The sequence below is a fragment of the Esox lucius genome, chromosome 20, assembly GCF_011004845.1.
Source record: "Esox lucius isolate fEsoLuc1 chromosome 20, fEsoLuc1.pri, whole genome shotgun sequence".
Classification (NCBI taxonomy): Eukaryota; Metazoa; Chordata; class Actinopteri; order Esociformes; family Esocidae; genus Esox; species Esox lucius.
Window position 1 is genome coordinate 44,725,141 of NC_047588.1, and position 10,982 is coordinate 44,736,122.

The window sequence follows — 10,982 nt, forward strand, 5'->3', positions numbered from 1 at the left end:
AATCCACAGGTCCTTTGTTCGAAGGCTAAAAGGGAAAAATTGAAATAGTTAGGAGAAACAAAAGAGGTTTATTGTTTTTATGTCATAGCATTGAAAACAGGTTTAACAGTCAGTTTGCCATCATGCAGTGTTAAGCTGGCCGGTTCAGATTACAGCAGGCAGATTGACTGGGCCTCTGCAGGGAGAGAGGGAGGAACCGCAGGCAGATGGATTAAAAGAGGAAGAGGAGCAAGGAAGACATGCACACGACAAAAAAACATGCTCATCTGCTGTACACCTACACTCTCCGCTTCTATAGTGGACCTGTCTGAAACCTCTACTCTGGATGACAGAGGGCCTGTCTGAAACGTCTACTCTGGATGACAGAGGGCCTGTCTGAAACCTCTACTCTGGATGACAGAGGGCCTGCCTGAAACCTCTACTCTGGATGACAGAGGGCCTGCCTGAAACCTCTACTCTGGATGAGAGGGCCTGTCTGAAACCTCTACTCTGGATGACAGAGGGCCTGTCTGAAACCTCTACTCTGGATGACAGAGGGCCTGTCTGAAACCTCTACTCTGGATGACAGAGGGCCTGTCTGAAACCTCTACTCTGGATGACAGAGGGCCTGTCTGAAACCTCTACTCTGGATGACAGAGGGCCTGTCTGAAACCTCTACTCTGGATGACAGAGGGCCTGTCTGAAACCTCTACTCTGGATGACAGAGGACCTGTCTGAAACCTCTACTCTGGATGAGAGGGCCTGTCTGAAACCTCTACTCTGGATGACAGAGGGCCTGGAAATAAGGAAACAGCAGGAAGCCAAGCCCAGTCATGAGTCAAGTCAAACCTTCATATGTACTGTATTCACACATTGACAGAATGTCTCTATTTCCAAATGACAGAGGTGGCTGTAGAGAAAATGACCTGAGAATCTAATCCAAAGGCTAAACAGACCTTTAGGATCAGGATGTGAAGGGCCTCTAGACGAGGATGTGGAGGTCTTTTAGACCAGAACCTTGACTTACTCTGTATACCATAACAGTATATGGCAAGGCAGTCCTTACATCTTGGAATAACCAACTGAAAAAGGCAGAGGTTAAAGTCAGCTATTATAGAAGACTAAACCACAGACCACGTTAGGGGTCAACGAAGCTCTTTAACCAGCCCTGCGGCTTCCTGCCTCAACAGGCTGTTCTTGTATGACTGTTCCAGACATGATGGACCCACCAGTGTCAGGGAAACCATCCTACATCAACTAGTAAAAGCATGCTATATGCCTTTATCAACCTAAAAATATGACTTCAGTCATTTGAGATGAGAACCACAGCCAAGTACCAGAAGTGACTTTAAACCCTCCCATTAACAGGCGAATGGGTAACCATGCTCAGCAGGGGCGATGGGCGGCGCGCTAAACAGGAAGTATAGAGTCTTAGCAAGGGTCAGAGGTTAAAGGGTAATATAGGTCATGACGAGATGGAGATCCATGCAAAGGCCCCGCCCACATGTCCTTCAACCCAGAAATAGAGCTCTTCCCTCCACCGGACAAATGGAGAAGCAGTACGGTTAAACCGGTGCCTGACAGTGTGAGTGTGTGAAGATGGGCTGGAGGAGTTAGTGAACTCTGGGGAGGTAACTCTCACTGCTCTGTCTCCTCCCCTTCCTGCCTACCCTCCAATGCCACAGGGGGTATGCTTCTGTAGCCCCTCCCGCCTTGCTCTCCACTGGTTGCGGGATCCCATGAGGTGTGGCTAGGTGTGACGGTGATGTGGAGGTCTGCTTCGTTTGAGTCAAAACAATCTGGGGTGTAAAAACGACAGCAACACAGGACGAAACATGATAACCTGGAGTCTACATCGCCACGCTCCTTAATAACCTGCAGGCTACATCGCCACGCTCCTTAATAACCTGGAGTCTACATCGCCACGCTCCTTAATAACCTGGAGTCTACATCGCCACGCTCCTTAATAACCTGGAGTCTACATCGCCACGCTCCTTAATAACCTGGAGTCTACATCGCCACGCTCCTTAATAACCTGGAGTCTACATCGCCACGCTCCTTAATAACCTGGAGGCTACATCGCCACGCTCCTTAATAACCTGGAGGCTACATCGCCACGCTCCTTAATAACCTGGAGGCTACATCGCCACGCTCCTTAATAACCTGGAGTCTACATCGCCACGCTCCTTAATAACCTGGAGGCTACATCGCCACGCTCCTTAATAACCTGGAGGCTACATCACCACGCTCCTTAATAACCTGGAGGCTACATCGCCACGCTCCTTAATAACCTGGAGGCTACATCGCCACGCTCCTTAATAACCTGGAGGCTACATCGCCACGCTCCTTAATAACCTGGAGTCTACATCGCCACGCTCCTTAATAACCTGGAGGCTACATCGCCACGCTCCTTAATAACCTGGAGGCTACATCGCCACGCTCCTTAATAACCTGGAGTCTACATCGCCACGCTCCATAATAACCTGGAGTCTACATCGCCACGCTCCTTAATAACCTGGAGGCTACATCGCCACGCTCCTTAATAACCTGGAGGCTACATCACCACGCTCCTTAATAACCTGGAGGCTACATCGCCACGCTCCTTAATAACCTGGAGGCTACATCGCCACGCTCCTTAATAACCTGGAGGCTACATCGCCACGCTCCTTAATAACCTGGAGTCTACATCGCCACGCTCCTTAATAACCTGGAGGCTACATCGCCACGCTCCTTAATAACCTGGAGGCTACATCGCCACGCTCCTTAATAACCTGGAGTCTACATCGCCACGCTCCATAATAACCTGGAGTCTACATCGCCACGCTCCTTAATAACCTGGAGGCTACATCGCCACGCTCCTTAATAACCTGGAGGCTACATCGCCACGCTCCTTAATAACCTGGAGGCTACATCTCCACGCTCCTTAATAACCTGGAGGCTACATCGCCACGCTCCTTAATAACCTGGAGTCTACATCGCCACGCTCCTTAATAACCTGGAGGCTACATCGCCACGCTCCTTAATAACCTGGAGGCTACATCGCCACGCTCCTTAATAACCTGGAGTCTACATCGCCACGCTCCTTAATAACCTGGAGTCTACATTGCCACGCTCCTTAATAACCTGGAGGCTACATCGCCACGCTCCTTAATAACCTGGAGGCTACATCGCCACGCTCCTTAATAACCTGGAGGCTACATCGCCACGCTCCTTAATAACCTGGAGGCTACATCGCCACGCTCCTTAATAACCTGGAGGCTACATCTTATTAATAATAAACGCTTGCTTAATAACCTGGAGGCTACATAATAATACTAAAAATAATAAATAACATGTCCATCATTTGGAAGCTACACTGATAGAACAGTTTCTCTAGCTCTGGTTAGATTGTCATCCGTATCACAGACGAAACTGTCATCTGTACCAAGGATTTAACAGGCATCCACAGAACAGACAAAACTGTCATCTGTAGCAAGGATTTAACAGGCATCCACAGAACAGACAAAACTGTCATCTGTAGCAAGGATTTTAACAGGCATCCACAGAACAGACAAAACAGGCACAATGCAAAAGTGTCTTATCAAGAATAATTATCTTGTTTTCAGGTTAAAAACCTAACCATAAGGTAAATTGTTCTTGACAAGCTAAAGTCGTATTACAACCCAGTTTCCAAAAGATTTAGGACGCAGCGTAAAATGCAAATAAAAACAGAATGCATTGATGTGAAAATCATTTAACCCTATATATAACTGAAAATAGTACAAAGACAACATGTCAAATGTTGAAACTGAGAAATGAAATTGTTTTTAAAAACACACGCCCATTATTAATTTGATACCAGCAACACATGTCAAAAACATATTTCACAGTGGTGAAGCCCTCCCCATCCTCCTTGGAATGAGCTTTTAATACCCAATCATGTTACTGACCTGTTGCCAATTGACCTAATTAGTTGTGTAATATTCCCCAAGGTCTTTTGCTACTATATCATTGTGCCTGGGGAGTAGGGACCGTTCCCCTTCAAATCCTTGTAGATCTAAGGAATGCACTTTCTAAATGTTCCCTGTCTCCTGCCCTGTTTAAACTTAGGAGGACATGAGGTCTTGGCCCTGACCTCCGGAGTACCAGGCTTGAAAGACCTGTTGCTGTCCCTGTCCAAAGTCCCCCTGATTGTGTTGCAGATCAAGACAATACCTGACCATTTCAGCAGCCACTCTGCTGGTGTCTTGGTCACTTTTTTTAAATGTGTTGCTGGCAACAAATCCAAAGCGAGCATGAATTGTCCAAGAAACAATAACATTTCTCAGTTTCAACATTTTATATAACTTTTTATAGAATATAGGGTTTAAATGATTTGATGATTTGCACATCATTGCATTGTTTTTCTTCACCTTTTACACAGCATTGTTGATAAAACCGCTTTGTTTTAGAAAATATGCCTTGAATTCAAGTAATTTGTCTTGTTCAATTGGCAGATTTGTTACACTTTTTTCAAACAAAAATATCAAAAAATATTGTTAAATAACTTTTTTACATTGCATCAATAGAATAGACAAAACAGTCGTCCCTAGAACAGACAAAAAAAGTATTAATAAAAAGACAAAACAATCACTAATAGAACAGACAAAACAGTCAAAGAAAAAAAGGTGAATTCTAGCTGAAGAATTAGATTAAAGAGAGATGAAATTACAATTTGACAGAGATTAAGATATCAGTACATCTACTGGACTAAAAAGAAGTAATAGTACTACTACAGGAGTAAAACATTAAAATAACAGTAAATCTACTGGAGTAAAACATCATTAAAGTAACAGTACTTCTACTGGAGTAAAATGTTATTAAAGAAGCAGTAATATAACTGGAGTAAAATGTGTATTAAAGTAGCAGTACTTCTACTGTAGTAAAACATAATTAAAGTAGCAGTACTTCTACTGGAGTAAAATGTTATTAAAGTAGCAGTAATATTACTGGAGTAAATGTGTATTAAAGTAGCAGTACTTCTACTGGAGTAAAACATAATTCAAGTAGCAGTACTTCTACTGGAGTAAAACATAATTAAAGTAGCAGTACTTCTACTGGAGTAAAATGTTATTAAAGTAGCAGTAATATTACTGGAGTAAATGTGTATTAAAGTAGCAGTACTTCTACTGGAGTAAAACATAATTCAAGTAGCAGTACTTCTACTGGAGTAAAACATAATTCAAGTAGCAGTACTTCTACTGGAGTAAAATGTGTATTAAAGTAGCAGTACTTTTACTGGAGTAAAACATAATTAAAGTAGCAGTACTTCTACTGGAGTAAAACATAATTAAAGTAGCAGTACTTCTACTGGAGTAAAATGTTATTAAAGTAGCAGTAATATTACTGGAGTAAAATGTGTATTAAAGTAGCAGTACTTCTACTGTAGTAAAACATAATTAAAGTAGCAGTACTTCTACTGGAGTAAAATGTTATTAAAGTAGCAGTAATATTACTGGAGTAAATGTGTATTAAAGTAGCAGTACTTCTACTGGAGTAAAACATAATTCAAGTAGCAGTACTTCTACTGGAGTAAAACATAATTAAAGTAGCAGTACTTCTACTGGAGTAAAATGTGTATTAAAGTAGCAGTACTTTTACTGGAGTAAAACATAATTAAAGTAGCAGTACTTCTACTGGAGTAAAACATAATTAAAGTAGCAGTACTTCTACTGGAGTAAAATGTTATTAAAGTAGCAGTAATATTACTGGAGTAAATGTGTATTAAAGTAGCAGTACTTCTACTGGAGTAAAACATAATTCAAGTAGCAGTACTTCTACTGGAGTAAAACATAATTAAAGTAGCAGTACTTCTACTGGAGTAAAATGTGTATTAAAGTAGCAGTACTTTTACTGGAGTAAAACATAATTAAAGTAGCAGTACTTCTACTGGAGTAAAACATAATTAAAGTAGCAGTACTTCTACTGGAGTAAAATGTTATTAAAGTAGCAGTAATATTACTGGAGTAAAATGTGTATTAAAGTAGCAGTACTTCTACTGTAGTAAAACATAATTAAAGTAGCAGTACTTCTACTGGAGTAAAATGTTATTAAAGTAGCAGTAATATTACTGGAGTAAATGTGTATTAAAGTAGCAGTACTTCTACTGGAGTAAAACATAATTCAAGTAGCAGTACTTCTACTGGAGTAAAACATAATTAAAGTAGCAGTACTTCTACTGGAGTAAAATGTGTATTAAAGTAGCAGTACTTTTACTGGAGTAAAACATAATTAAAGTAGCAGTACTTCTACTGGAGTAAAACATAATTAAAGTAGCAGTACTTCTACTGGAGTAAAATGTTATTAAAGTAGCAGTAATATTACTGGAGTAAATGTGTATTAAAGTAGCAGTACTTCTACTGGAGTAAAACATAATTCAAGTAGCAGTACTTCTACTGGAGTAAAACATAATTAAAGTAGCAGTACTTCTACTGGAGTAAAATGTGTATTAAAGTAGCAGTACTTTTACTGGAGTAAAACATAATTAAAGTAGCAGTACTTCTACTGGAGTAAAACATAATTAAAGTAGCAGTACTTCTACTGGAGTAAAATGTGTATTACTACACAGAAGTCCTCACAAATATTGCATCCAACAGCAAATCAGGTGAGTTAGTTGAGAAAAAAAGGGGGGGGGGAGCCTTCAGGTTAAGATTGTTTAGGGTCAGGATTTTGAGGTTAGGGTTCAGGTTTGGAAAACATACAAAAAAGAAATGATATATTTAAATGGTCCCAAATGTCCTTGGAGGTTCAGTACGGTTGTTTCGTTCTCTTACCCTCTCTTTTCCAGCGGTGTCGTCTGATGGACGCGGCGGTGATGGCGGAGCGAGAGATGCGGCTGACAGTTGGGGTGACCTCTACCTGGAGCACCTTCCGTCCCAGGGTCTCGTCGGGCGCGCTATCTGGCAGGGAACTCATCATAGCGTTACCCAGCTGGCGGGGTCACAGAGGTCAAAAATAAACATTCCACTTAGCTGACGATTTTATCAAAAGTGACATTCGATACAGTCAACTGTGTCTAGAGACATGGGTTAAGGCTTTACCAGTAGAGGCTGTGTCTAGAGACATGGGTTAAGGCTTTACCAGTGGAGGCTGTGTCTAGAGACATGGGTTAAGCCTTTACCAGTAGAGGCTGTGTCTAGAGACATGGGTTAAGGCTTTACCAGTAGAGGCTGTGTCTAGAGACATGGGTTAAGGCTTTACCAGTAGAGGCTGTGTCTAGAGACATGGGTTAAGGCTTTACCAGTAGAGGCTGTGTCTAGAGACATGGGTTAAGGCTTTACCAGTAGAGGCTGTGTCTAGAGACATGGGTTAAGGCTTTACCAGTAGAGGCTGTGTCTAGAGACATGGGTTAAGGCTTTACCAGTAGAGGATGTGTCTAGAGACTTGGGTTAAGGCTTTACCAGTACAGGATGTGTCTAAAGACTTGGGTAAAGGTGCTACCATTCAAGGCATTCTCTAGAGACATGGGTTAAGGCTTTACCAGTAGAGGCTGAGAATAGAGCTCCAGCTGGGCTCTGTAGAGGATGTCTTCCAGAGCTTCCTTCCCCATCTCCCACTCTCCATTGTATCTGCAGAACACAACACAACAGCTAGCCTGATTGTCACCATGAGGACGTTCAATTCAGAGCTCAACAACTAGGTGAGTCTTGTAATGACACACACTCATTGGTACAAAGGTAAAGGGATCCTCAGAATGATATCCAGCCCATTACAGAGCAGTTTAACTGTTTTGAAACAGTGTTTTTCTGTAACCTTGGTGTTCACAGCGTCCTTCAGTGTTTCCAACAAGGCATTGTTTATCTGACCTCAACATGTCCCTAGTTACGTTCTAACTCCATACAAGCAGACAGGAACCAATGATCCTGGGAGTACTATGCTATTACCGGTTTTCTGCCTGGTAATGGAGAATCTGCATTACTGAACTGTGGAAGTCCGGAGCAACACAGTGAGGTTTGTGTGAGAAAATGGATGAAACTATGAGGTACTTACATGGCATGGTAGACAGCAGTTAACATCTGGACCATGAACTCTGGTTCAAGAACCACTCTGTTACACGGCTCTCTCCACAACTTCTGTTGCTGCCGTGGAAAACCACAAACACACAACCTGGAGAGAGAGAGACAGGAGGTTAGAAACCACAAACAACCTGGAGAGAGAGAGACAGGAGGTTAGAAACCACAAACAACCTGGAGAGAGAAAGACAGGAGGGCAGAAACCACAAACAACCTGGAGAGAGAGAGACAGGAGGTCAGAAACCACAAACAACCTGGAGAGAGAGAGACAGGAGGTCAGAAACCACAAACAACCTGGAGAGAGAGACAGGAGGTCAGAAACTACAAACAACCTGGAGAGAGCGAGACAGGAGGGAAGTCATTTCCCTGTGTGCTAGGGTGATCCTGCGTTCTATGTTGCTGCTTCCAGTAAACATGTACTGCTACAGCATGAGTCAATGTGTCTGACTGATCTTTCAGTAATACCTGTCTATCTTTCCCTGTTGTCTGTCCAAAAAGCATAAAATAACGGGAGCTGTCTGGCCGCAGTGTGGAGTTGAATAACGGGAGCTGTCTGGCCGCAGTGTGGAGTTGAATAACGGGAGCTGTCTGGCCGCAGTGTGGAGTTGAATAACGGGAGCTGTCTGGCCGCAGTGTGGAGTTGAATAACGGGAGCTGTCTGGCCGCAGTGTGGAGTTGAATAACGGGAGCTGTCTGGCCGCAGTGTGGAGTTGAATAACGGGAGCTGTCTGGCCGCAGTGTGGAGTTGAATAACGGGAGCTGTCTGGCCGCAGTGTGGAGTTGAATAACGGGAGCTGTCTGGCCGCAGTGTGGAGTTGAATAACGGGAGCTGTCTGGCCGCAGTGTGGAGTTGAATAACGGGAGCTGTCTGGCCGCAGTGTGGAGTTGAATAACGGGAGCTGTCTGGCTGCAGTGGAGTTGAATAACGGGAGCTGTCTTGCTGCAGTGTGGAGTTTGGCAGGACTCAGTATATTTGGACTATTAATGGGTTAGGTGGTCACCCCAACAAGCTATAATCAGATTAATGCACTGTGTCACTCTGTATAAGAGCATATTCTACTATATATGACATATGAATACAAATAACAGCCAGGCAGACAGGGTCTGAGAGACCGAGGGAGAGTGCTCACCGTGAACTCATCCGGCAGACGGCTTGGTAGGAGGACAGAGGCATGTAGACCACAGCAGAGTTGTAGCACAGCATGAGGAAACACAGAACCTCAAACCTGCAACAACAACAGAGCAACACTGTCACATCGATCACTAGGGGGCAGGGCCAATGGGCTGGTCAAGGAGAAAGGTCAGGGGGAGGGGCCAGGGGTCACGGTTTACCTGTTCTGGGCAGTGAAGGTCTCTCTCTGAGGGTGCAGTCCACTGTAGACCACCCTGATAAGGTCATGATGGCTTAAAGCTCCCTCTGTTAGACCCATCGAGCCGAGACTGGAGGGCTGCAGAGAGGACATATTCACACTGTTATAAACAAACACACCCACTATTATAAATAACCACAGGCCTAAAGACACACCCACTATTATAAACAACAACACCCACTATTATAAACAACCACACCCACTATTATAAACAACCACACCCACTATTATAAACAACCACACCCACTATTATAAACAACCACAGGCCTGAAGACACACCCAATATTATAAACCACCACAGGCCTGAAGACACACCCAATATTATAAACAACCACAGGCCTGAAGACACACCCAATATTATAAACCACCACAGGCCTGAAGACACACCCAATATTATAAACAACCACAGGCCTGAAGACACACCCAATATTATAAACCACCACAGGCCTGAAGACACACCCAATATTATAAACAACCACAGGCCTGAAGACACACCCAATATTATAAACCACCACAGGCCTGAAGACACACCCAATATTATAAACCACCACAGGCCTGAAGACACACCCAATATTATACACAACCACAGGCCTGAAGACACCTGTTCTAGTATAAACAACCACAGGCCTGAAGACACCTGTTCTAGTATAAACAACCACAGGCCTGAAGACACCTATTCTAGTATAAACAACCACAGGCCTGAAGACACCTATTCTAGTATAAACAACCACAGGCCTGAAGACACCTGTTCTAGTATAAACAACCACAGGCCTGAAGACACCTATTCTAGTATAAACCACCACAGGCCTGGAGACACACCCAATATTATACACAACCACAGGCCTGAAGACACCTGTTCTAGTATAAACAACCACAGGCCTGGAGACACCTATTCTAGTATAATCAACCACAGGACTGAAGACACACTCTAGTATAAACCACACCACGCCATCTCAGAACGGGATAGGAATGGCTGTTCGGACTGCACTGTAAGTACGCGACACACACACTTCCATTCTACCTGAATTGTATTATACCAAATATAATAAAATGGTGTGTCCCAGCCAAACAGCTCCTGGATATCCAGACCATTGATTCTCCGATCAGGCCCTTCTGCCCAGTGTCCCTGTAGGTGGACTATGAATAAACCAGGCTAGCAAACGCCACATAACAGGTTAGATTAGTAAAGGTGTCTAAAATGCCTCAATATGCCCTTTCTAGATTAGATAAAATGTTACTGTCATTAAACAGTATGAGAACAGTATAACAAAATGCAGTTAGCATCTAACTGTGAGCTACAGTGAGGGAAATAAATATTTGTTCCTCTGCTGATTTTGCACGTTTGTCCACTGACAAAGAAATGATCAGTCTATAAGGTTAATGGTAGGTTCATTTGAACAGTGAGAGACAGAATAAAAATCCAGAAAAACGCATGTCAAAAATGTTATAAATAGATTTGCATTTTAATGACTGAAATAAGTATTTGATCCCCTCTCAATCAGAAAGAATTGTATCACAGGTGTCTTTTATTTACTTTTATGCACTCTTAAAGGGAGTGCTCCTAATCTCACCTTGTTACCTGTATAAAAGACACCTGCCCACA

General features: G+C 43.1%; 1 protein-coding gene across 2 annotated transcripts in view; it reads right to left on the reverse strand.

Moving 5' to 3' along the window:
* Window positions 1–10,982, reverse strand: part of LOC105007748 (protein FAM126B) — a 47,560-nt gene that overhangs the window by 5,639 nt on the left and 30,939 nt on the right. The window contains exons 7-12 of one of the 2 annotated variants that reach the window (XM_029115592.2): window positions 9,342–9,457; window positions 9,140–9,235; window positions 7,987–8,103; window positions 7,478–7,565; window positions 6,771–6,927; window positions 1,650–1,778 (exon numbers count right to left, since the gene is read on the reverse strand). In XM_029115592.2, the coding sequence (XP_028971425.2) occupies window positions 1,650–1,778; window positions 6,771–6,927; window positions 7,478–7,565; window positions 7,987–8,103; window positions 9,140–9,235; window positions 9,342–9,457 (703 nt within the window). The remainder of the gene's footprint in view (window positions 1–1,649; window positions 1,779–6,770; window positions 6,928–7,477; window positions 7,566–7,986; window positions 8,104–9,139; window positions 9,236–9,341; window positions 9,458–10,982) is intronic. The other variant, XM_029115593.2, reaches the window with a different exon arrangement.